This window comes from Armigeres subalbatus, chromosome 1 (genome assembly GCF_024139115.2).
Source record: "Armigeres subalbatus isolate Guangzhou_Male chromosome 1, GZ_Asu_2, whole genome shotgun sequence".
NCBI classification, from domain to species: domain Eukaryota; kingdom Metazoa; phylum Arthropoda; class Insecta; order Diptera; family Culicidae; genus Armigeres; species Armigeres subalbatus.
This window is the reverse complement of record NC_085139.1, coordinates 138,585,839-138,613,693: the sequence shown is the minus strand read 5'-3', so window position 1 is coordinate 138,613,693 and position 27,855 is coordinate 138,585,839. Positions and strand designations below refer to the sequence as shown.

The 27,855-nt window shown below is 37.9% G+C and overlaps 2 protein-coding genes across 7 annotated transcripts in view; one reads left to right on the top strand and one right to left on the bottom strand.

Moving 5' to 3' along the window:
* The window catches only part of LOC134205174 (cadherin-99C), a 584,755-nt gene extending 571,510 nt beyond the window's left edge, over positions 1-13,245 (top strand). For all 3 annotated transcript variants that reach the window (XM_062680181.1, XM_062680179.1, XM_062680180.1), the window contains exons 9-14: positions 352-3,635; positions 10,680-10,976; positions 11,038-11,285; positions 11,368-11,614; positions 11,677-11,916; positions 11,984-13,245. In XM_062680181.1, coding sequence (XP_062536165.1) covers positions 352-3,635; positions 10,680-10,976; positions 11,038-11,285; positions 11,368-11,614; positions 11,677-11,916; positions 11,984-12,137 — 4,470 coding nt within the window. In that variant the 3' untranslated portion in view covers positions 12,138-13,245. The remainder of the gene's footprint in view (positions 1-351; positions 3,636-10,679; positions 10,977-11,037; positions 11,286-11,367; positions 11,615-11,676; positions 11,917-11,983) is intronic.
* An 8,358-nt stretch (positions 13,246-21,603) lies between these two features.
* On the bottom strand, positions 21,604-27,388 carry LOC134206713 (uncharacterized). Of its 4 annotated transcripts, none has more exons than XM_062682450.1 (4): positions 26,876-27,388; positions 26,296-26,596; positions 24,854-25,879; positions 21,604-21,915 (listed from the first exon to the last, which is right to left on the bottom strand). In XM_062682450.1, the coding sequence occupies exons 3-4, from the start codon at positions 25,872-25,874 to the stop codon at positions 21,866-21,868; spliced, it is 1,071 nt and encodes a 356-aa protein (XP_062538434.1). In that variant the 5' UTR covers positions 25,875-25,879; positions 26,296-26,596; positions 26,876-27,388; the 3' UTR covers positions 21,604-21,865. The 4 variants fall into 4 exon arrangements, 3 of the variants coding, with proteins under 3 accessions (XP_062538434.1, XP_062538430.1, XP_062538425.1); XM_062682446.1 differs by having other exon boundaries at positions 26,296-26,590; XM_062682441.1 differs by having other exon boundaries at positions 26,296-26,590; positions 26,886-27,386.
* Between the last annotated feature and the right edge of the window lie 467 nt (positions 27,389-27,855).

Here is a 27,855-nt window from a genome sequence, read left to right as displayed (position 1 = left end):
ACCAAACTAATTCATATAAACTAAGATTTGACACACATATTGAATTGTAAAATAATTCAGTTTGTTTAATTATTATTCTCATTGGCATAACATCCCTCACTGGCACTGGCGTCTCGCAGCATAGTGTTTATTGGGCATTTCCACAGTTATTAACTGCGAGGTTCCTAAGCCAAGTTACCATTTATGCAAACGTATATCATGAGTATTGAGATTTTCATCCTTTGCTGGTTCATCTCGGCAATCTGTAATTCAGTAACACATGCGGCGATTTTTTTTCAATTTGTGTATACCATCAACTTTATCTTATCTTTATGCACGTTATTGACGATTTGTTTCCTCTCCTTTCAACAGGATCGATCTCGTAATGCATCAGAGCGCCAATCTGCAACAACCACCCTAACCATTGATGTTGCCGATTCAGATGACCAGGATCCTTCTTTCATCTACCGGGGATGCGTACTGCTGGACGGTGCTTGTTTAAACCCGGAATACACGGCCTCAGTTCCGGCCGGCAGTCTCCAGGGTGTTTTGACCGTCACTCCTGAAAGGATACAAGCCGTTGACTTGGACACCATCAGTGCACCCATCCGATACTCATTCCTTAGCGGGATTCCCGGTAACTATGATGACTTTTTCGAAATTGATTCCCAAACAGGAGTGTTGAAGCAAACGAAACTGGTGGATTCATCCGTGACAGCGAAGAAATTCGACATAATCGTCAAGGCCGAAGAGGTATCGGAAACGAAACGTTTTGCTACCGCAAAACTAACCATTCACGTGAAACCTGTCGACGCATATCCGCCTGTAATCGGCATTACTTCTACCGAAGGATACGTGGATGAAAATTCACCAATTGGCACGACCGTAACAGACTCGAAAGGCAATCCAATAAGACTAACCACGACTGATGCAGATGTTGCATCAGAAGATGAGCAAGTAGAATATATTTACGAAGTTACAACACCCTCGTTTTTTGTGTCTAAGAACGGTATTTTACAAGTGAACGAGGAAGGATTAGATAGGGACCCACCTAGTCAAGGCAAGTATAGATTCCAGGTGGTGGCACGAGAAGCAAACGGTAATGCGGCTAGCGCACCGATGAGTCTAACTGTTCATTTGAACGACGTAAACGATAATGCTCCAAAGTTGACTATGGTTCCACCGGTCAGCCTTACTGCTGGTGATGGTCGTCGATTAGTGACCAAAGTAACCGCAACAGATAATGATAGCGGAGAGAACGCTGTCATCACCTATTCAATCTTCCATGTGTCGAACAATGGGGCTAATAAATTTGCCATAGATGCCAAAAGTGGAGAGATTGAGTCAAGGGCCAGGTTAAACGCCGGTGAACAGTATAGCATAACAGTGCAAGCCTCAGACATAGGAGGACTTTCTTCCCAAGCTATCGTTGAAGTGTCCGTCACACCTGGTCCTAATACTAAACCTCCTAGGTTCATCAAACCTGTGTACGATGTACAAGTCAGTGAAGGAGCTGAAATCAACTCCACTGTCATAGTAGTTAAGGCCGAAGATCCAGAGAACGACCCAGTGAAATATGCCATCACAACTGGTAATGATCTCAGACAATTCTCTATTGGAAAGGAGAGCGGTGTTATAAGCGTAATTCGGAAACTAGATAGAGAGGATTTAACACGATATCAACTGATCATCAGAGCTGAAGATAGTGGCGGTCTAGCTAGCAGTGCTACTGTGAACATAAAAGTTACCGATATCAACGACAAGAACCCCGAGTTCGACGAGAACGATCTTCCATACCTTTTTACCGTAGACGAAGGAAGAGAAAATGCTGTGATAGGCGCAGTGCATGCTACGGACGCTGATGAAGGAATGAATGCTGAAATTACTTACACAATCCCTTCCGATATACCTTTCAAAATAAACTCTCGAACGGGCGAGATCAGAACGAAATCAAGTCTTGATTATGAAACACAAAAGGAGTATAAATTTGTAGTAACTGCGCAAGATGGTGCGCCAGAGCCTCGACTAGGAACAGCGAGTGTAACTGTTAAGGTACGAGATATTCCTGATGAAGTTCCTAGATTCATTGAGTCACTCCTGGAGGTGAAGATTCCGGAAAATGTACCAGATATGGTAGTTACTACAGTTAGAGCCTTTGACCCAGACACCAAACCAGAGATCACCTACGTACTTAAAAGAGGGCCAGGGGATTTGTTCAAAATCGATGCCAGAACAGGGTTAATCAGGACGATTCGTGGATTGGATTACGAAAAGGACAAAATTCATGAACTAATTGTTGGCACCCTGGAAAACAACGGAACTAGCCCGGGAGACTACATAAAAATAATGATCGAAGTAGAGGATAGGAATGACATACCGCCAGTGTTCGTATCGATCCCTGAACCTATTAATATAAATGATGATCTACCAATTGGTTCAATAGTTGGTTCAACACCTGCCGTTGATGGCGATGGGTCTTCACCTGGAAATGTTGTTCGGTATGAAATGGTTGGTCGAGGCAAAGCGTTGAAATATTTCCAGGTAGATGCAGACTCGGGAATAGTGCGTATTCGAGATGAGCTGAGTAAAGAAGACGATACAGAATACTTGGTTGATGTACGCGCGTATGATATGGGAGAACCACAGCTGAGCTCAGTGGCTACCTTACCTATCTATGTGAGCCATATTCCCGCAAACCCCAATGATTCTGCAGAATCCAGAGTGGATGCTGGAGGAATTATAAACCTTGAAGTGCAAGGCCTTGCTTTTAGCGATGATAGCTACAGCACAAGTGTTCCAGAATCTACAGGAATCAACGCTACCATCAAGCTCATTCAAATTATAAATTCCAAAAAGGCTACAAAGCATAACGGGGGCTTTCGATGTGAAATCATCAGAGGAAACAATTTTAATCTGTTCCGGATCGATATTGATGATCATGCTTGTGCGTTGGTACTAAATGGGCCATTAGATTATGAAAAGACCGATAGTCATGAGCTGGAAGTTCGTCTAGTGTCGAATAAATACTTTGTGAATCAACATAAGAATTACGCACAAGTCCACGTCATCGTTCAAGATGATAACGATAATGTACCTGTATTTCAAATTCCAATGACTTATCAGTCGAGTGTACGTAATGATACTTATTATGCAGTAATTAGTGCAGATGCCGATATGGACACACCATTGGTCACGGTAAAAGCTGTTGACAAAGATGCCGGAGTTTTCGGTCAACTAAAGTATCATATCTACGACGAAAGAATCAATGAAATACCCAACGATGATTCGCCAAGTTCGTTCTTTGTCATTGGTGAAGACAATGGAATACTGAAGACTCAGAAGAGCCTTCAAGGCGTGAAACGGGTTCCATTAGTATTCATCGTTGAGGCTCGCGATAATAATGGAAATCCATTAGCGGGCGTTGTGCACAAAGCTAAGGCTAGGGTGGTAGTGAACCTGATCTCGGACATCAACCGTATGACTTTGGTGTTCTCCGATTCCACTCCCAAAGATGTGCGGCGTCACGTGCGAGCATTGGAAGAATTATTGCATGAAAAATCAACTGGGCTAATTACAGGAATAGAGAGGTTCAGCACACGGAAAATACTGAACGAAAATGGGACAGTTGAGGAAATCACTGGAGCTACGGATGTTTGGTGAGTATTTCTGCCTTTCTTGTACCTTCATGGGAAAAGCCATTGCTACACCCAACAAACATTGGAGGCTTATTAGCTAATTACCAAAATTAATATTTTTCAGCTGAAAATTAGCTTATTCAGCCTAAATTGTTTATTGGACAGTACGCTACAAGCGTTTCAAACTTTTCAACAACTTAAAACACATTTCCGACACTAACCTCAACAAATCTCGACTGCTGCCAGCCAGTGGGTTCCAATAAGATCCATATCGCCCGTAATATCCAGGGGCTTATGGTACATTCCGATGTTTGTTGAGTTCCTCTGCACGCAAGATATTCTAATAACTTTCTCGAATGCAATGCAAGTATTAAAGATTTTTGTCTGTCAGCAAATCGATCACTTCACATGGCGAATACTGGCGCAGACTTGCACTGCGCGCAAGTAGCACTCTCGTAAAATCTTCGCAAATCGTTCCGACCCATACTCTTTCGCCCTTCAGTACGACAAATGGAAAAAATTCACTCCATGATTTGGAACAATCCTGGGTATTTATTCATATAAGTGAGAATTCCCGAAGCCTGGAGGAAAGACATAATTCTCTCTTATAAAGTAAATCAAGTTATTGGTATTGCTTTAAAAAAACAACTAATCCGAACACAGATTTAACCCGAAGACCCAAATATTTGTTTCTTATAATCTTCTATATAATAAAAATGAAATGGTCTGTGTTCGTATCCGCATAACTCGAAAACGGCTGGATGGATTCTCTTCATTCCTTCAGCAGATATGTTCGTTATCGTTTCCGACGGGTTTATATGATATTTTCTTATGCGAAAATCACGAGTAAGGTTGACTAAATCGTGAAAAACTAAAATTAGGAATCGTATGGAAATTGTGCATGGGCAGTTCACGACGCGCATTTTCGCCTACTATGCAGGACAACGTCTGCCGGGTCGACTAGTATTTGATAAATATTTTGAATTTATTATTAAAAAGTTTGAAATATTATATATTACATATTAAAATATTGGAATTTTCCAATGTTTTGAAACTTATTCCTTATTTTCCGTGTAAGAAGTTAAACATATGTAGGGGGAGATCCCCCAGCGCCGGACACTTCCCAATACCGGACACTTCCAAAAACGGCACTTGCAGAGATCCCTCTATCATCTTATGTAATATAAAAAAAAAGCTATTGAAAAGTCCTTTAGTTGCACGGAATATCAGATCCTCATGTTGTAAACTTCGTACAAAATTTGAGATTGAACAAAAATTTAAAAAAATCATGTTTCACCTTATTCTAGAAGGTTTGAATCAACAATATCAAAATCAATCGAATGTATTCTGATTATGTCGAAGATGATCAATATTAGTCTTATTTCAAATAGACCATGATTTGTAAGATATATAATGTATCTATGGCGCAAAATCAATTTCTGTATCCGGTAGCTGTCCCCCGGGTCCGGACAGTGAGTTTTTTTTATATGATCAAATAACCATTTTTCGCACCTGTTCTGTTAAACTTGCTTTAATTCAATTATTTCGTTTTACTGAGGTATCAGAAACACTATAACAATAAGCACAAATTGAAGATGTCTTTGAAAATGGAGGGAATTTTGAGTAGGATGAAAGAAATTGAGGTGGAGAGTCAAATTAGCTACTAACACGTGTTAATATCTACAACGTGGAGAAAGTGAACAATATTACTATTCTAAATGATGTCTTTATTCATGTAATAGGAACTTGATCATATTTGAACACGATGCAATAGTGTCCGGTACTCGGGGATAGAGGTGTGCGCCGCCGCGCCACGCCGCCGCCGCCGACATTTTTGCATCGGCGCGCTGCCGGTTTTAAGTTTTCCACGCCGCTGATCTATAATTTTTCACGCCGATTAAAATTTGAAGAAATTCGCAAAACTAGCTGTGGAAATTCCGAAGATTTAGTGGATGTTCCGTATATTTTACTGATAGATCTCAACAACGCCACGTTGAAACTCCAGAGAATTTTTCGAGAAGATGTCAATGATTCTCATGAAAATTCCATACAATTTCTTGTTAAAAGTTCGGAAAGCTCTGCGTAGAAAAACTAGGCTAAAAACTTTGTGTAAAAATTGCGAAATCCCGTTGAAATCAAAAAAAAATATCATTGAAATTTAATTTGAAGAGTCGTTCGGCAGAAAGCCATTGGCCAAAGACCACAAGGCTAAAAGTTTTTTGGCCGAATATGTAGTTTAACCGAAGAGACTACTACCAAATAGAAGCAGAGCTTGAGAGCAATTCGATAACTTGTTTTAATGTTGTGAAATATTCGATTATGTTTACTTAATTTGATATCCAAAACTAATTTTGATATTAAATATACAAAATAAGTTTTGATGTCCTATCATTCTGTTTAGTAATATACAGCAAAATGAGATAAAAATATGTACTCAATCATGATGATTCATATTTGAAAACAAATTATAAATCATTTTGATGTCAAAATCAAAATATGTTTTGTATATGCTCTTATTATGCTTTCAGATACCTTAGCAAAGGTTATTCGGTCGAACAGTTCCTTTGACTGAAAAAACGTCGAAAAGCTTAATAGCCGAATATGCCCTTTGACCGAAATAGTGGTTTGGTCGAAAGGGCCATTCGGTCGCAAGTGTCGTTCGGCTGAATTGGTCATTTTGGATATTTTTAAGACATTAACGGAAGATTTTTTTTCACTTCAAACATTTTATGAACTTCCCCAGAAAATTCTTCAAGTTTTTCCAGAATATTTATTTGGAAATTATTTTCGGATTTTACACATGAATTACAATTTTTGAGATCTTTTTGGAGTTACCAAGATTATCTCCTTGGATTTACCAAGGAAAATTGTTTGGAATTTACATGAGAATCTCTTCAGAGTTTTCACGGGAAGCTGTTCCAAATTTCTACAGGAAAATATTCAGAATATCCACAGAAATTTCCTATTGAGTTTCTGTTGAGCATTCTTTGAAATTTACACAGAAAATTGTGACTGGTAAAAGGGATGCTTTAACGTTGACTTCCTCAATCTAGATTGTTTAAAACGGCTAGTTTTTTATCCTTTATTAGAGAGATTTTTTTTGCAGGGATTAGTTCATCACTAGACGGCTAGTTTGGCCCTGGGTGGTGCGGATAGAATCGATTTGGTTGTCAAAGTGAAGCCAAAATTTTCTCTTGTGCCGGAGCCAAACATTGAAAATTGTGGTTATGTTCGTTTTAAATCTTATATTGAGGAGTATTGTTACCATCGTAAAGTTATGTAGAGTCTCGCGCATTTGTGCGCCTTCATGCAGCATGAAAAGAGAAATTCGAAGAGCGGGAAATGTTTGACAGGCAATTAACTGCAAAATAATTTTGCTTATGGGATTGATTTCAAAATATCCCGCTACTTGCTTGAGAGCACAAAAGCGGCTCTATCCGCAGCACCCAGGTTTGGCCTAGTCAACTTTAAAACAACGGATAAATTGCTTGGAATTTTAAAGGATTTTTCGGATTTCTGCATCAAATTCTTTCTATTTTCGATAAGAAATTCTTGGGCGGTAAACTGGTAATTTGAGCGAAAAGCCGTTTACCCTAATAGGTCGTCTGGCCGAACGTGCCGTTTAGCCGAAAAGGATTATTGACAGAATGGGCCATTTGACTGAACGGGTAATATTATCTAAATGGCCTTTTTGTCAATTGACCATTGAACAAAATTCCGTAGCCTCCTTACTTTTAAGTCGATTCTGGCCTTAAGACCAAAAGACATCCAGCTAAGTACCATTTAACAAAACTGTAAGTTTAACGAAACTGTTATCAGGTTAATACTGGTTTGACCGAAATCGACGTACAGCGAAAAGAAACATTTGGCCGGACTTGTAAAAGGCTGTTTGCCCTAACAGGTCATTTGGCTAAAACTGCCGTTCGGCCGAAAAAGTCATTTAACCGAATAGATCATTTGATAAAAAACGTCTTTCGGTAAGAATTCCCAGAATTGTTTTTCTGTTATGCGATGCCTAAGTGCACAAATTTAATCATAGTCGCGAAAACGCTTTTCTCGTACAAAAGTGGAGGCGATATATGTATATTTCTTATCCGACGGTACACGGTAATGCCACGATTTTTAAGCGAGTTTGTTTGTTATACATTGCGATATAGTTTATGATAACAAGCTCTGCTTGACAGATAATCCGATTTCATTTGAGTTTGTTTGCTGGAATATGCGATGTCAACAAATGAAACTGGAATAAACTCGTAAAATAGCTTGCCGTGCAGGAAAATTTATAAGTAAACTTATTATCTGTGCACCACAATGTGATTTTGATGAAATTTTGGAATGGTAAACGATTTTATACGTGCATTCTTATGCGAAAGAAAGAGCCATTTGGCCCAAAAATGTCCTTTCTGCAACCTTCTTTGAAAAGTGTCGTACGGCTGAATTTATCATTTTACCAAAATGGCGTTTAGCTGAATAGGTCATTTGACAGAAAATGCCGTTTGGACAAAAGGATAGATTTGCAGAAAGGACATTTCCGGGCCAAATGACCAATGACCATTCCTATCGAACGGCATTTTCGGTCAAATGATCTATTCGGTTAAATGATTTTTTGCCAGCCCATATTTGTCTGTTCATGTGTAGAGAGTAGTAGAGAGAGGTTACGAAATTTCGGTTATTAGGCCAAATGGATATATATTTTTTACTAAATTACCCGTTCAGTTATTGAGATTTGGCAGTATGACCTGTTGGCCCAAACGATATTTTCGGCCAAATAGCCCATTCTGTCAAACGACCATTTTGACCAAACGGCATTTTCGAGCTGATGACCTTTTCGGTCAAACGATCATTTCTGACCCTTTTAGGGCAATTGACTTTTTCGGCCAAATTACCAATTCGGTCGTATGTCGCTTTTGGTCAAGAATTTCTTATGGACAATACTCAAGTCGTTAGATAACTGCAACATGTTTTCGTTTCAGTTAGCACAGGCCGTTCGATAACTGCGACGCATTCTAGGCGTCAAATGTTTGTCAGACGACGTCAGATCCAACAGAAGTGCACCTCTGATTGTGCAGTGCAATGCAGCTTTCATCGACTTTGAAATCGTTTTGCTGTCCGATAACTGCAAAACTGATGTCACTATCGAATTGCAGTAGCATTGTAGTTAAATGACTTCCAGTTATCGAACGTTTATTGTACAATAAATTTCCTGTAGAAGTCCAAAAAAATGCGAACTGTTTTCCGTTGAAATTCAAATACTTTTTTTTTATTGATATCTACATTTTGAACAATCCTCCGCACAAAATTCTAAAGAAGTTTTCCTTTAACGTTCCGGATAACTTCTCGTGAATATTCCGGAGAACTATCCTTGAAAACTTCTTAGAGTCTCTCTGAAAACTCTTAAGAATTTACTGTTTTATCGTTGGCCATGTCAAACTAGTTGTTTTGATTATTCTAGACTGAGGAAGACAACGTTAAAACATCCATTCTACCAGCCTCTCCTACAATTATGAAGAATTGTCTGTGTAAATTTCGAAGAATGTTCAACAGAAACTCAACAGGAACTTTCCGTGAATTTCCGAAGATTTACCTGTAGAAGTTAAAAACAACTTCTCGTGGAAATTCTGAAGTTTCTCATGTAAATTGCGATAAATTTAATGTTGAAATTTCAAACAATTTTATTTAGGTATTCTAAAAAGCTTCTCTTGGTAATACCAAAGATTTCTCGAAACTTCAAAGTAGTTCCCGTGGAAAATTCGAAAATAATTTCCAGATTTAGGAAAAACTTATAGAATTTTATGGAGAAATTCATTAAATTTTTCATGTGAAATTCAAAACATTCTTCTTTGAAAATAAATGCAAAAAAAAAGTTTTCTTAAGAGACGTAAACAAATCGCCACGCCGATTCACGCCGCCGCCAACCAAAATTCTGACAAACGCCGCCGCCGACGAATATCGAACCGGCGCACACCTCTACTCGGGGATACTTTTCTGAACCGTGAAAATTTTCACTAAAATTCATCATCAAAATACATCGTCCAAAAACGTGTTCAAATGATCAAATATAGTTTGTATGGATCATCAATGATCATATTTTGTGTATATGGTATACAAGTAAACATAATCCGAATAATTAGAGAGTTTTTCGGTAAATGGTTTATGTGTCCGGCACTGGGGGATCTCCCCCTACTTCTTAAGATCATTTATATCTCTCGCCATCATAAACTTCTATTATATTAGGTTAGTTGCAGAAAATACTAAACTAAACCTGCTCTTTAAAATATTACAAACAAAAATACCAAGCTTCTTTGCTGCTTTACCATTTTTTGATGATTTGTAGAATTTTTAAATCCAATTCCAAACAACTCTTGAACACGTGTTAAAATATATATTTATCACCGTATTAATTTTGTTTCGAATAATGTGCAATTGAAAATTACAAGAAAATAATAGAAGTACCTCGTCTAAAGACAAGCTTGGACATTAGAAGAATAACTAAAGTTAAATACATTCACTCAAAAGAAAAAATATTTCGATATTTGATTCTATGCTTGCCCCATAACACAATATTTATGATAAATGTTACTCGAAATTGATATCAAAATGATCTGGTGACAACACAAACTAGATTTGGGAAAAATACCTACCTAATATTTGTACACACCGTGCTCTAAAATCAAAAAATTCAGATAGAATTTGACTAAATTAAAAACTTTGAAGAATTTTGAATGTAACTTAACGAAAATTATTTTTTTCCCGGTACATGTCCTGAATATCCGGGTTTTCCTGCTTTTTCCGGTGACTTCAATGTACCGTCTTTTTCCCACTTTCCCGTTTTTCCCGATTTGGTGGCCACCCTTATAGGGAAGTTGAAGGGAAATAGAATAATTCTATTTCCCTACAACTTCTGATTAACGATAAGTTTAGAGTGTTGAAAGAATTATAGATTTATTTCTGGTTTTATCAAGTGGTGCTTTCTTTGCCTATATGCATCACATATTTTATTGAATCTTTTGAAATACATATGTTTAAGCTGTAATAAAAATTGTACAAATAAATCCATACTTCTAGGTTCTACGCTGTGGATCCAAAATCTGAGCGAATATTGGCTCGCAATTCAACTTCGGTTCAGAGCACAATCATGATGCCAACAATTTTGTCGCAAATCAATTTTGAAGCATCCAGCATAGCAAGGGCGACAGCTCAGGGCATATTTGGTCCTGTAGAACCGAAACAGCAAATCCAAAAAGTTAAAGCAGCAGTTGTCGTCAATGACGATGTCTTCCCATTTGCGCTGATAGCCGTGGCAGTTGTCATACTGATTCTTGGGTCCATTGGAATCGTTTACATTTGTATTTCATGGTCAAAGTAAGTATACAAAACTGTTGCTCCTAATACTGTCCAGTTTTTCAATTACTTTTCCTCTTAGATATAAAAACTTTAAACAACGTATGCGCCAATATAATGCCCCAGCAAGTCCTGTTCGCTATGATCCTGTTATTATTAACTCCCAAGCCCCTGCTTCTGAAAACCAAACGAACTTAAAGGAGTACGAGACTCAGGTGCTCGCGATGGCTGTTCCTGTAGATGAAGGTGACGACCTTCAGCTAGACTTTAGCGCCAAAAATCATGCTTTCAGCTTGGATAATGTGAGCTACATCACCCATAAAGAAAATGGTATGTAATTTCTGGATGAGTATTGTCCTAACCCAAGCGGTGTCTATATTCTTAAGACGCTACTGTCTTGCTTTTGCTCTAGGTCAACACAGTCCTACAAATTCCGACGCAACAACCGCTGTCGTGGGCACTCTACAACGCAACAATAATAACAACACGAAGAACAATAACAATCTGAACATTAATAATCGACAAAACACCCTCAATCGAAACCTTGAGATGAATCGTAACAACTACCTGAATCCGTTAGGTGCAGTAAGCAATGGAAGTGTACCGGGGACGCTAACACTAGGACGAATAAAATCAGAGAGAAACAACTACATCAATGGGTAACGCCATATTCGTAAATTTTTTAAATATTTCAAGTACTACTATACATCATTCATTTTAGCTACGGAGATACTCTGAATCGAAACAATCTTTCGATGGCCCAAAACAACACATTTAATACTTTAGGCAGGAACCACAGAAACATTAACAATGCCAATAGTAACAACATCAACAACATCAACCACCACCATCACATGCACCACAATGGCACAGTAAACGGTGCCGAGAATGTGTCCAACACGTTAGGAAGGAACAATCGCTACACCGATGTGCCAATAAGCAACCCACTATTCCACATACGGTAAGCAACGCCACTGAGCACACGAGTCAAGTCTACCTCTACATCAGTTAATTGAACATTTTTACAGCCAAAATGGAGATTTTCAATCTCAAACACAGCTCAACCATACAAGCCCTACCAACGAGAATGTAACATTCGGTAAAAGAGACTACAATCAGTTATCGTTCTCGTATCTCAACGATTTGGATCGATCAGATGCCGAAACAACTACTGAACTTTAGAAACGTATTTTGATGCAAAAGTGCAAAGTAAAGCTACCATTACAATCTATGTCATTATGATAAATATTTGTCGAGTCTGTATTATATCCTTGGCGATATCTAATCAGTAATCAATGTACTAAATGTCTCGAAACTTGGCAAATATTTTTCATTAGGACAAAGCGTGTACTACGGACATAAGAAATAGATAACTGTCAAAGTTCAAATGTGCCGATAGTCGAGATTAAGACGAAGCATGTGTGTAGAACGCCAACTGCCTTTTAGTTTGAAGATAAACATAGTTTTTAAGTTTTATTCGTTGTTTATTGTTGAGTAGTAATCTCTTTCTTTAGATAGTTTCTATGCAAATTTATTCTCTCTTTCGTTATTTCGCATAATTTAAATAGACGAGGCATTTTCTTTATAATTATTCTCAATTCTATAACCGCATCAAGTATGCATTATTCTATCCCACTTGTTTTTAATATGTATGTACCGAAAATCGCATTGTATATATTTATATTTTATTTTCGATAATCAAAACAACAAAGAAGTCTGCTTTTATGTAAAAAGTTAGTCTCTTAAACTTGAAAAGTTTAATATCTGTCAATCAATGTCGGTACATACTCCATCTACCATCGTGTACATATTGAGTCATTCGTGTAACTATTAAGTTAAATTCGTGAAATAAACGAAAAGGCAGGGTTACTGTTCATAGGTCTTAGCTCATCCTAAAACTATTCTAAATTGATGGATTGAAGCTCAATTAGTTCTTTTCTATATTTCCCTGCAACAAGTGGGAGATTCTAGAGCGGAAATAGTTGTTCTCCACCCGTCTGTTTACGAATACGACCAATACAGGAGCGTGTTACTTAATCAAGGAACAGGAAACCCATTTATTTTTACTCAGATTAGTAACGAAAAAAAAAACAATGAAATGGCTTTAGTGTCATGTGGAGGCGAATAATTTTCCACGAACTGAAACTGTGTTTAATAGATCAATTTTAATTTACTGAGTTCTACTCGCGGTTTTTGTATTGATGAGATGAATGATTGTTGATTTTACAATGAGAATGGAATGCCTGTAAAATATTTTAGAAAATAAATTTTACTCATATTGTATAAAAAACTGGAACGTTATTTTTGTCAAATATACCGAAATGAATGGGAATAAGCATTGAGAAAATACAAAAAGAATAAACTCCGATGACACAAATAAAGAACAAAAGCCCATGTAACTTTCATTCTACTTGCAACTCGCGAACAGCAAATATAGGGTAAGGTGGGGCAAAATGGGTCAGGGTCGTTTTTGAGCATCGTGCATCGTGGGTCGTTTTTTAGCATTGAGCACATTTTAATGTGGAGATTATGACTTTGTAGGAGGGATAACTTGGTTCTACTTTAATGTCACTTGATTTGATGATAAAATTTATTTTTGGCAGAGTATGGCAAGGTAAAATATTTTTCAACATTGTTTCTTATGCGAAACACAGTTTCTATAAAACGTGTAATCTCGTAGGGCAATGTAAAATTGAAACATTTTAGTATTACAGTGAAAGTATCATAAGTAAAGCAGGTGCTAACCGCGTTCAAATAAATAAATTTGATCGAAAATTAGACATCCTAACATGAACTTGCAAATGGGGCAAGATGGGTCAGCACATACTGAACAGCATAGTTCCTATTCAGAACATAATTTCCATTGCTGCTTTAATCGTTTTAAGATTACTTTTGAACACAATGGTGTTAATTACATTTGATTAACGGCAAATAAATAAATAAATTTGTTTATTGAAAATGTATATTTATGCCTTTCTTGTACAACAAAGTTGTATAGAAAGGCCATTATTTCAGTCCAAAATCGAACTTTTTATAGAAGTCTTCCAACTTCCTTTTCTCTTTTTCCCTTCTTTCTTGGATTTTTCTTCATTTTTTCTTTTTATTTCTTACATCCTTGTTCTTGGTCTCCATTTCTTTCTTCATCATTGTACTTCTCTTCCTTCTTTTTACTTTATTCTTCGGCCTTTCTTCTTAATTTCTTCTTTTTTCCTTATTCTTCCTCTTTTTCTCTTTCTTTCTTATTCTTTCCCTTCCATATTTTTTCTTCTTTATTCTGTTTTCTTTCTTCTGTCTTATATCTCACTATTCACTTCTCACTTCTGAACATCTCGTTTTCTACATCCCAATTATCATCTCTCACTTCTCATCTCTTGCTTCTTTTTCTCTCACTACTCACTTCGAATATTTTACTTCACAACTAACATATCTCACTTCTCACCATCAACTTGTCACTTCTCATTTCTCATTCTCACTACTCACTTCTCACTACTCAATACTCACTTCAAACATCTCGTTTATAACTTCTCACTACTCTGTAGTTCTGTATTTTCTCACTTCTCAATTCTCACTTTTCTCTATTCAACCAAACGGCGTTCGACCAAATGACCCTTTCGTCCAAATAGCATTCTGGCAAATTACCCTAAATCATATTTCTACATGTTATGAAAAGTTTTTGATATTTTGGAAAAAAAAATAATTTGCCCTCTATCTCGATACCTCCCTAACTCGATGGTCCCTTCAATATCGAGTAAGGAGAGTTCACTTTAATTAAAATATTAATTCATAATTGAAAGGTGACCCATCTTGCCCCGCTGTTTGACCCATCTTACCCCGGAATTTTTTGATTGACAGAAAAATAGACTTCTACTTTAATGAGTCAAAAAGAAATAAAAATTTGATTTTTTTTATTATATCATAGATTTTGAGCTATTGTTATAGATCCACGTTAAAAAGTTGAATTGAAGTGTTTCTGATTTCAGACTTTCAGGACCCATCTTGCCCCATCCAACCCTAATACCAAAGAATAGCTCTGTTGGAGATCTTAGAAGACCTCATATGTCTGGATACAGACTTCAAGTAAACCAAGTAGTATCAATTTTGGGAAATATTGATTTTGAAAAAGGCGTGGCAGCTCACCCGGATTTACCCTACACTTACAGGACATCATTGAGGTGGTGCTATTTATTTATTCAGACTTATAGCCTATTCTGATTACGCCATTTTATGATAATAAATATAATGGTAAAGAGTAACTTTATGCCAATCCCCATACATCCAATTTTCTTTTTAATGCGACATTCTGAGTACGTGCCCGACCCACCGTAGTTGTCCGATTTACGCGAGTGAACGATGGATGATTTTCTCAGCTGATGCAACTCGTAATTAATTCGCCTCCTCCCGAGCAGGAGAAATTGGCTCAATAATACTTAATTCTGTTATTGATACTATACTCTGTTATTAACTAGCCCTGCATAAGAGGTAAAATACTAAAGGAATAATACCAAAAACTAATGTGTACAATACTTAAGCCATAACAAACTCAGTTATTAAATTGAATTTCAATACCAAATGCATAACCAATTATTATTCGGTATGCCTCAAGTATTCTGCATATAAGTTTTTGGTATTATTTTTTGGTATTTTACCTCTTATGCAAGGCTAAATCATACCAATTTCTGTTATCGAGGTCGTCGCTCCTGCTCGGGCTCCACGTCCGCCATCTGCGCCCCACCATAGATGGTACCAAAGATATTTAATTTTTTTAAATTTGCTACATTAATGTTCTTTCTTTTCTCCAACTCGTATGCGATCATAGGCAGCAGATTAAAAAAATACTAAAGATGAATGTTTTTATGTCTTTATTATTTCGAGCTCATCATGTAATTCATTCTTATGACAGCTTTACAAAGTTTTTATTTTAATTCATTCAAAATATTTCACCAAAGCTAGCATCTAGAATGATGTTATTTTAAATAAAAATTGAATGTGATGTCCTTGAAATATATATATGCTGCTGAGAAAATACCAACCTTCGTAGGAAATCCTGTGAAATAATCTGTTTTGGCATTCGCCACATAGGTTAGACGCTGAGATATCGACATTTCATCCAAAAAAATAGTTACAACTCTTTCATCTTGCAGTAACGTAGCGGCTTTGACTTTTAAGAGCTTGAAGATAACTTTTGAAAACCCTTCTTTTACTTTTAATCTTGAAAGCCACCTTTTAATGGTTCCAACAGACGGAAGCGAAAAATATTTCCGTATTTGTCGATATGCTTTACCGGAACAATAATGTAAAATGATTGCCATGTTTTTTATCTTGTCGGAAAATCTTGATCCGCGTAACTTTCTTCTTCTATTTTTTTCGAGCTCTAATATAACTGGATCAACTAATTGCGACGAACATGTTACCAATTGTTTTTTTAACGTTTTAACTTCTTCTTTTAAAGTACGAACTTTCTTCTTTAATTTAGATGCTTCCTTTTGTTTAGTTTTCAGTTTGTTCTTCAATTGAACGTTTTCTTTTCCCTTAAGAATCAGCTGGTCCATCATTTTAGTTATATTATCTACTTTACAACAATAATCACTATCTGTTTCAAATGAGTTGTTTTGGCACTGAGTGTTCGTCAATGGAACATTGACATCCTGAGATGCTCCTATTTCAACACAGTATCCAACATCCTCGGATTGTAGATTTGGATCAGTACGAAGTAGATCTTCATCAAGATCCATTGAGATGTCTAAAACAGCATCTTCCTCACATGGCATTAATGATGGACGTGCAAATGAATGGAGACTAGAACAGTCAAGATTATTAGCTCAAGTGCCAATTGTAAATACTTTTATAATTGAGATCATAATGAAAACGAAATAATAAAAAAAAAATCAAAGTATCTCCTAAAACACGACTAATTAACTATTTTAGATCTATTTAACTATTTGAGCTATTTTATTTATTGTGTGCGAAATTAATTTTTAAGTGAATTAGATACCACTGAATGTTTTTGGGAAGCAGCGCTCAGCAAAGGTACACAAATCGAAATAATTTCATCGAAATTTAAGAAATAGATACATCATGTATATCTATTTTTGAATTATGCATAAGAAATTCGCGACTTAAAAACACCGTTTGAAATATAAACTTTCCAGATACAACTAATGTGCTACACATGTGTATACAAACCCTTGAGATTTATTTTGAAGATTGACAAAATCCGACTTACGGAAATGCTTGGAACAGATAACACTATGCTTCGACAAACATGAGTTGTTACAGAACTCAACCCATCCTTGGACAGTTCTGAAAAATGAGTTAACATATTGTAATATTTGATATGAAATATACATAGAATTTTAAAATGCATTGAACTCCTTCTTCGACCATTAGATACGCCAGAAACAAAAAAATTGAATGAGCAAAAACGTTCTTAGGCAGATATTACCTATATGAATCTTTTCTAATGCACGCCTGTGAGTATTGTACCCATGTTAGAATACATATAACTCAAGGTTATAAAATCCTTGTATTAATGGATTCATCGAAGTGTCCAACAGCTTTAATGGATACGTTCTTACCTATTTCCGGAGAATATTTTGAAGAATGATAATGAGGACACGCCGTCCTTCATGTTAACACAGCCATTCACAGCACAATAGATTCGACCAAGGATTCGACCCATACTGATTTTTAGTAAATTTATTTTTATCGGTTAACAGAGAACCGAACCAGACGTTTAGCTTTTGTATACGTATATTTTTGTTTATAACAACGATAGCACACGATAGCAACGACTTTCACAACGAATTACGATTACTAAGATAAAATAGTTCGACCGCCACTCGTAAAAGCGCTGAAATCGCTATTCGCCTGTTTTTCGCGAGAGTGGGCTATATTGTTAATATATAATATTTGATGGTACATAGCAATTTCCTTTCGAAGGCTCCAAGTGCGCGTCGGTTCTTTACGAGCATCGTCCAAGTCTCGTGTCCGTAGAGGACTACTGGTCAATAGAGCGTTTGCGGAATGTAAAGTATGTACGGTTTCCAGCCACGATATGTTTTCGAATTTCTCTGCTGGTATCTTTTCCGCCAGTCATTAGTAAGCCCTGATTTGTGAGTTAGTACACAAATTCATCAACCACCTCGATTTCGTCACCACCGATACAAACTTGTGGTGAGTGGCTCACGTTGTCTTCTCTTGAACCTCTCCCTATCATGTGCTTCGCCTTCGACGTGTTGATGACTGGTCCAAACCGGTTAGCATTGCCGCCGGCGAAACCATTTTTTTGTTGAGGCGTGGAACCACTGCGTCCATTAAGTTGAACTTTTGTGGTATGCCTCCGATTACTATTAACCTGAGACGAGACCTGCAAAGACGCTGCTTCTTTTCTCTTGTTTTGACACTTGTTCTTCTTTTCATCACAGTTGACCATCGAGTTTCAACTGTTTACTTGACTGTTTCACCTAAGCCCCAGGTAAACACAATAAGCAATAAGTAAACACAATAACACAATGAGCACAATAAAAGTGTATCCAATTCACGAAATAGTTAATTCATTTTCATAAGGATTTTTATACCGGGAACAAAACACAGGTTTATTACTGATTATTAACAAGCTAAACGGAAGGTTTGGAATACAGTATCCCCCGCTTATCCGGACCTCGCTAATCCGACGACTCGTTAGTCCGGATCCCGCTAATTCGGAATTTTCCGGATTAAAAAGTATCAACACTCATTTAAACACATTATGCTGTCAGTTTTCGAATTTGTGTTGTGATTTTGTTTTGGTTCATTTGTATGGATTTGACAGTCGGATTAACGAGAGAAACCTCGATAGTCCGGCCATACATTTGTCGGATCAGCGGGGGTATACTGTACTTGTTAAAGTAAAAAAGTCTTGGTAAAACAAAAATGATGTGGAATATTTTATTTGGGATACCAATACTTTCACTCAAAAAGCTGCTGGTTGCACCTGACAGTTCGTGACAGCAGTTGACTGGCAGCAGCTGAAGTTACATTTTTTCCTCTTTGCAGGTCTCGTCTCAGCTATTAACTATTCGCATCTAGTAGGTTGATCACCATTTATCAAGTAAACAACATAAGACGCGTCTTTTCCCAGTCCGGCAAAATTGCATCAATAAAACTACCTTTCCAGGATTTGCAGTCCAAATTGCTCCTCGTTGCATGAATTCACTATTTAGAAATTTAGATCTACACTTGTACAATGCATCACAACTGCAAAGCAGATGTTCCGAGGTTTCACATTCCATGTTACGAAACGACAAGTATCATTCTGAACCTCAGGCGCTACCATGCCGCCATTGTTCCCGTTTATGTCCTTACACATATCAGGCTGTGGCCCTTCCGTGAACCACAGCTTGCACACCATTGGATTAATTGGCTGCCACCCGTATCTTTCCCAGCACTACGAAGCCGGTTCCCAGCTCTTTGGTGGTGTCACAGCTTTGGTGGAGGGTAGCCGCTCGATGCCCGCTTTTCCTCATTTTCTGTTCTGTCCAGCAAATGTCCTGCAGTGCCTCGACGTCGAAGTTACGAGGTTGTAGTTCATCGTAGATTATCCTGTCGCAACCTGCAAAATCTAGCAACTTGCAGTTCAAAGCTTCCAATCGTGATCTGTTATTCTTCGCCTAGGTCGTTGCGATTGTATCGAGTTGGGTTATCTCTTATGTCGTTCGTAATGATTGGATTCACAAGCGGCTTATTGAGTCTGCGCAAACCTTATGTCTCCTCGGAAGTCCGTCGTGCCAGGTTTGTCCCACCCGATACTAGGGCATAGGATTGAGCGCTTTGAGCGGCACACGGTCGCTTTGGCGGATCCTGCCTGCAGAATGTATCCGATACATGCAGCTTTTTATAGGAGTGCAACAGAGCTCACTGTCGAACCCTTTCACATTCTAGGCAGGTACCATAACTCGTAGTTGGTCCAAGGAGGGATCGTCAAGCCCTTGGACATAGTCCCTGCTGTTTGCAAGAGGGGTTCTGTATATTTTTGATTTTAGAGTACAACGTGTCATGCGGCAGCACATTTCTCGTGTTTTTTCAAGAACACCTCATTGGGCACTTTCGGCCACTCGCATAGTTTCCCGGGGCAACCTGTAGGAGGGGACATTTCCGTTTGCGGCAAAGCGTATCATGCGACAACTTTAACTTGATGGTTTCTTACGAATAATTATCTATTGATCCTATAAAGGACAATTGACCTTAGGGGAAGGTGGGTAGACTTGATCCCCGGGGAGACTTGATCACCCTTTGTTTTATCGAGAACTAAAGTAGTTCTGTTCTAGCGTATTTTTTAGTACAGATCCTCTAGACAAATGACCTTTATGTGGTGAGTTATTTTTTGGATTGACAAACTTATTTATCCTGTAGGGCGGTTTGTATGTTTTGACCTTCCAAAAGATTGTTTTATTGGTCACGCAAAATTTGAACAACTTTTTATAACAATGACCAGATGTTTTCATTTTTTCACAGTATAAAGCCATAAATATGCTTAATGACCTGTACTGATGAAAATGGTGAAAATGTCAACATTCCATCAAAGTTTTAGGATATTTGGTTTCGAAGTTATTGCCTCAATATGAACTTGATCCCCCGTTAGTCACCCATACAAAAATTTGGCGAAAAAATTCATTAAAATATAAATCTGTTCTCAGTCTTCTATTTGTTTGTACATTTGACAGATTTGATGAAGGATTGGCAGGAAAAATTATTATGGTAGATATGGTAGATATGGTAGAAAGGGGATCAAGTCTCCCCAAATTTTAAAATTGCATGTGCTGTCGAATTCAATAACAAAAATCGTTCATGTATACGCACAGCAATTCGAAAATCACGCGTATTTTGAAGGAAAAATATTTAAAAAATCTGAGGGCACCTTTCTAATTTTATCAAAGCAAGTTATTGTAGAGGGATCAATTTCCCCCAAATATTTTAAAAGTCGACTTTTGACAGCACTCCAAAAAATCGATTGTGAATAACAACTTTAATTCAAGGACTGTCATACATCAGTAAAGATAAATACTATATTTCTTAGAGAGTCTGTGGGGAAATCGCGTATGTTTATTTATTTTTGGCTGTGATACATCGAAAATCAGAAAAGGGGATCAAGTCTACCCAGTCTCCCCTACTGGCCACTCCCAGAATATTATGGATTGCCTTGAGGGAACATGTATAAGGGCCTGAGCAATGGCGTAGGATTGCCTATCTGGAGAAGGAGAGTTCGATTTTCGGTCCAACCTGATATGACCGTGAAAGGCTTTGAAAGGAAACGAAACCGAAGCGGACAAGAAATCTATCAAGAAGGAAAACTATATGTACCGGAGTTGAATCACTTGGTATTTCGGAGCTGGTCTTCAAATTACGTCCAACACGTTTGATGTCTGGATAACGAAAGAGGCCGACAAACGCCGAGCTGTTTATTCAACGATATTTGACATATCGAGTGCTATAACTTTATAGCACATACACGTTTAATAATGAAATACCCAAATTGGGATACATATTAATCCTCCCCCTTTTGGGAGTTATTCGATCATATTTCACACTTTAAGTTATAGTTTACAAAATATTAACAATTAAGAACAAATCCAATTTGATTCAAAATATTGAAATTCACTTTGCAATTACTTCTTCGAGTTCTCTTCGAACGTCTCGGCAGGCCATCGAGCGCCAAATTTGCATCGGACTTCCGTTTTCGATTCGGCTCAACCACTTGAGATTCGATACCGCGCAACTCGCACTCCGGAAAACCCCGGAAAGGCTCCTCGCCCGGCTCTTCTCCGTGGATGGTTTCTTGCAGAGGTGGTGGTGATGGACCAGGGTTATCGACAGTTCGATCGACATGCACCACCATCCTTCGTCGCATCCGACTGCCCGCATCGTCGATGATCTTAACTTGACTTCGGTGCGCCGTGGTCGTAAGTCCGTTTCCAATTGTAATCTGTAGGATATTTTTACAAACTCGTTTTAGAAAATATGCCTTTAGCCATTTAGCCTGATGGTGAGGGTTGCTGTTCTTGTACCATAATGCGTCACCCGCCATCAGACTATCAAAAGGATCTTTAGTAGGTTCTTTACTAATATCGTTATTAGATCCAGTGGTTGTATCATCATTACGCTTATAATTAGTTAATGGTACTTTTTCATTAGTGTGTCGCTTAGGATTAATCAAATCGATTAACAATTTAGGGGTATAGCTTAAAACTTTTTCGGAAGGAAAAAAACCATCCATCGTCATATTATTTCTAAAATTGATTAAAAACAGGCTAATCAGATCCTCCAATTCTACGCTCAAATATTCTGGGTCAAGTAGGAACTTTTTTAATACATCTTTTACTGTACGTACTAGTCTCTCCGCCTGGCCATTACTAGCAGGATTGTATGGAGGACTGTTCAGGACCCGTATTCCTTGCCTCTCAAGAAAGTTTTTAAAATCATTCGAATTAAATGGAGGACCATTATCGGGCACTAAGGTATCTGGAAACCCAAATCTAGCAAAATATGCTAGCAATACTTTTATAACTTGTTTACACGTTGTTCCATTTTTAATCCACTCAACTTCCACCCATTTTGAAAAGCTATCAACGATCAATAAGAAAACGTGATGCTTGAAGTAGAAAAAATCTATGTGTACTCTACCAAAAGGTCTTGTGGAAGGAATCCATTTTGTGTCTATCTTCTGTTTTGGATGCACTGCCATTCCAGCGCAAGCATCACATGCACTAACAAACTTTTCTATATCAGCATTAACTCCGTACCAGTACACCGAGCGTCTTGCCAGCTGCTTCATTTTTACGACTCCACCGTGGTTGGCATGCAGCAATTTCAAAACTTCATTTTGCAATTGCTTTGGTATTATTACTCTATCTTGATACAGTAAACAATCGTCTACCACTTCCAATTCATGCTGATTAGCAAAAATATTCATGAATCGTTTTTCAATCCGTTTGGGCCAACCATGGCGCAAGAAACTCATTATTTCTTGTAGAAAAGCATCCGTTTTTGTATGCTTGGAAATAACAGTAAAATCAATTGGACATACTTTGCTAAAGTTAATGCTTTTGATGCAATCCAAATCAAGCTCTTTTGGGACCGACTGCTCCAATGGGAATCGCGAACAAAAATCAGCATTACCCATTTTTGCAGACGGCCTGTACTGGATATCGAAATCATATATCGACAACTCAAATATATAACGTTGAAGTCTTGTCACAAGTATCGCATGTTTTCCTTCTTTTCCGAATATTCCAACTAGCGGTTTATGATCAGTAAATACCGTAAACTTTTGGCCATACAAATACTTATGAAATTTTTTTATTGTGCATACTAGTGCCAGCGCTTCTAAATAAAGGATCGGATATTTCTTCTGAGCAGAGTTCAACGAAAACGATGTAAAACAAATGGGTTTATCTACCCCTCCAAAAGAATGCGCAATAACTCCGCCAAGACCATAGCCAGAAGCATCAGAGACTACAACGATTGGTTTTCTGGGATCATAAAATTTGAGAAAATTAGTTTCAAGAAGTAAGTTCTTTGAGTTTTTAAAAGCCTTGTCGCAATCATCATTCCATGCAAATTTAGCCTCCTTCTTCAAAAAGTTATACAAGCAATATAACTTGGAAGACAAACCAGGAATTAATCTGTTATAATAGTTAACTAAACCCAAAAATGACTTCAACTCAGTCACATTTTTAGGCGTTTTAGCATTTTTAATTGTGTCTATCTTACTAGCACACGGCGACAAACCTTTTTCGCTAATAATATGTCCCAAATATTCTAACATGTTCACAAAAAAATTGCATTTGTCCCAATTAACCTTTATATTTGCTTTGGACAATCTATCCAAAACAATAAAAAGCTTCCGTTTGCAGTCTTCTATGTCAACTCCAGCTATGAGAACATCATCCAAATAGACGTAAACTTTCTCAATTCCCTGCAACACCTGTTCCATTATCTGTTGGAAAATAGCTGCACTAGAGGAAGCCCCCTGTGGCAGCCTATTGTAAGTAAAAAGACCTTTTATAGTGTTAATTACCATGAATTTCCTAGAACGCTTTGTTAATGACAACTGAGTGTATGCTCCCTCTAAATCTAGAGCACAGAAAACAGTACACCCTGCCAAACCAGCAAAAAGATCTTGAGCAACAGGTAACGGGTAAGTATTAGGGATAATGAGTTTGTTTATTGACACTTTGCAGTCAATTACTAAACGAATGTCGTCATTCTTTTTCCTAACAACTATAACAGGAGATGCCCATTCACTTGTTTGAATCGGAGTTATAACATTCTGTTTTTCTAACCTGTCCAAATATTCTAAAACTTTATCCCTTAATCTGTGAGGAACGTCATTAGCTTTCCAAAAAATAGGTGTTTCAGTTTTTAAAACCAATTCGGCTTCAGAACCTTTAATGAGAGTCGAAAAGTCCTTAATGAAAACATCAGAAAATATAGTTCCAACATAATTCATCACGTCGTTGCTATTGTTGACAATTAATTTGTTTATCGTAACTTGTTTACCAAAATAATTTCACCAGCCGGGAAAGAAAACATTCAACGAGGTTCTTCCTAATAAAGGAATAAAAGCATGATCACAATCTAAAACCCAAAGTTTAAATTTTGCCTTTTTATTCCAAAAAATTAACCGAAACAATAACTTCACCAGCAATTTTCAATTTGGAACCGTTTGCCACAAATAAAATTTTTGAAATTTTTCTTAAGGGGTATATCGAAATTAGCCAAAAATAGCTTCTTCCCAATCACGGAAACAGCGGAGCCACTATCAATCTCCATCTGCACAGTGATACCTTGAATAGTTAGTTCTAGTGAACATGGATGACTTATATTATTAATGGACGAAACATGCATGCACTGTAATTCACCTTTATCTGAATCATCACTTTTGTCGTCCCATGACATACGATTCATCATACTGGACAATTTATAATCCGTGCTTGTACCGGGCTCCTCCATGTTGACGTGATTGACTGGGTCTCTCTTATATTGTTTCAGTTTGAAACATTTCCTTTTGACGTGTCCACGCACTCCACAATAATGGCACACTCTTTGATCGATGACAATCCGCTTATCATTCTTGGACTCCGCCGGTCGAATATCAGCATCCTGGTATCTTTCCGTTGCTCCTGGAACCGCCCCCTGTCTAGACTGCCTGGATTGCGAAGAATGGTTTCTACGATCATCGTACCTGTGGGATGTGGCGCTGCGCTGAATACCTCTTGCAGGAGAAACGGACGGGGGATTGAAACCTAACCGACTTTTGACTGGTCCACGACCCTGAGCTAGATCCTTAATACGCTGCAAGAGTGCTCCTCGCCCTCCAACTATAGAGGCAATTTGTCCTGTAGAACTGTCCTGTGTCAAAACCCTCGCATTGGAAGTAGCCATTTCCCATGTTGTCACAATCCTCTCGACCTGAGTCAGATTCAACTTCTCACTATCCTCTGACAATAGCTTCTGCCTTAAATTGTCATCCGACAAGCCTATCAAAATTCGATCCAGTATGCGGTCCTGCTTGTCATCTTTGAAATTGCAATACTCCGCCTGAAGTTTTAGCGAGAACAGGAAGTCACTAGCTGTTTCACCAGGTTGCTGTACCCGGGACCCGAATTTGAAACGCTGGATCAAAGCAGAATCCGTTTTGTCCAGCTTTTGCTTCAACTTCGCGATCAATTCGTCAAAGGGTGCAGCATCCAGCAACTGTTCATTCAGGTACAAGCTCTGAGCTACTTCGAAAAGAAAATCGCCTCCTAAGAGAAACATTTGATCCTTCCTGTCTGCTTCCGCTACTTTGTTAACGCGAAAATGGTATCCTAGGCGCGTAAACCAGGAAGCAAATGATTGTCCTTTGCGGTACGGATCAATATTCGGAGCTACGTAAGACATCGTTTCTATAATTTGTTTAAATTAATTAAAAAAAAAAATCAGTTGAGGCAAGTATTTAAACCAAAATAAAAATCGAAATAAATTGCAAAATATCAACGCAAAAATGGCTTGCTCCAAAAAATTGATCTAAATTCTCCAATTTGTTGTACACACTTTTCACAAAATAGATTGAAAGTCAATTACATCCATGTTACTTCACCAAAAAAGCGATAAAAAAATTACAAAAAAGAAAAATAAAAATCGTCAAAAAACTATTCAAATTTACACAAGGCACATCCGCCAATTATGCGGTAAACGATCTTTTGTTCAGTATTAACACATAATGTACCTTTTCATGAACCAAACAATTCACACAATACAATATCATAAAGCACTTTTGAAATAATGATCAATCAATGAAAGAAAAAAAATAATGACTTACCGATTATGAATGAACTTGTTACCGAAGCGTGGCAACGCTACCAGACCCTTCGACGGATACACACTCCAAAAAGAGGAAGGAAAAATCGTCTGGTCCTCCGGCTGCTCGTCGCCGATATTGTTGTCGCAATCGTAACGGCCAGTCAGCAACAGTCCACCGCCACACGGAGCAGTTCCACACGGAACGAATTATTCAGCTGCTCTCGAATAGGAACGTAATCGCCTACCGCGATCGGATTGCTAAAACCGTCAGCGCAACGGATACGGAACGGTCAAACAGCTGCCAAAACGGGCTTCTAAACCTCCGTAAATAGAAGAAAAAAAAACTCGTTCAATATAATTTGAAGAAAAAAAAACACTTCCTTCCTACGCTGGTGAAAACAAAATGGCGTTACGGTACAGTGAATAAAACACACCGTCTTAGCCGCTTGAGCTCGTTAGCAAAGATCACCGGTTAATTAAAATGAAAATTCACTTTTGGTAATATTTTTCACTTTTTTTTTGTGTGATTTACTTTTTCGATGGATGAGATAAAACAATCACTGCCACAAAATGGCGTGCTTGTGCATTCCTTTTCTAACCTTCTCTTACCGATGCCGATTCGCCGGACAGTCGCCGTCGGGGAAACGATCCCGTTCAGCACCGACCTTTAGTTACTGTTGCCGTACAGAATGGCGCCTCCACCCGAGGCAAATTTTCCTTTTCTTTTTGCTTGTTCGTATGGCAAAGAATCGCGCCTCCGCCCGAGGCAAATGTTATCCGGGAATTTCACACCGACAAAACTCACTTTTCACACGCGAATTCTTCTGCTAATCCCATCCTCGTCGCCAAATGATATGACCGTGAAAGGCTTTGAAAGGAAACGAAACCGAAGCGGACAAGAAATCTATCAAGAAGGAAAACTATATGTACCGGAGTTGAATCACTTGGTATTTCGGAGCTGGTCTTCAAATTACGTCCAACACGTTTGATGTCTGGATAACGAAAGAGGCCGACAAACGCCGAGCTGTTTATTCGACGATATTTGACATATCGAGTGCTATAACTTTATAGCACATACACGTTTAATAATGAAATACCCAAATTGGGATACATATTACGGCCTAGAATGTTTTCGGGTGGGAAACACTCCCGGCTCCTGGTCATAGTGCATCATTGTACCTTCTATACAAAACAGATACTCAAGGAATTGGCGGATAAGCTTTTAAAACTGTGGAAATGCGAATAGAACACTAAGTTAAAAGGCAGGCCAAGTTCCAGTTGAAATGTAGAGCCATTGAAGAAGACGATCAATTAGAAAGAAATCAAAACTATTTGATGAGCGTAAAGGGCATCTAAGGAAGGAGAGATGTGGCTTGTAGCCGTGTGTTGTGGCGTCAAATTGTTGATTCAGTGTTGTATGTTAAGATGTAAACTAAATAAATTGATTGAATCATTTAATTCCACTACTTTATTGTACTTTTGACAGATACGCCTTTCGACCTCAACAGTAAGGCCGTCTCCAGTGTCTCGTACTTGACTTGACTTAACGAGACAATAAAGGTACAAAGGTACAATAAAG

Bases quoted from the DNA above. Each gene is read 5' to 3' on its own strand.
- LOC134206713 (XM_062682450.1), bottom strand. From the start codon at position 25,874: ATGTCTTACGTAGCTCCGAATATTGATCCGTACCGCAAAGGACAATCA. The intron at 21,916-24,853 runs GTGAATTACAGT...AATATCCTACAG, and splicing joins AAGTGATGATTCAGATAAAG to ATTACAATTGGAAACGGACT.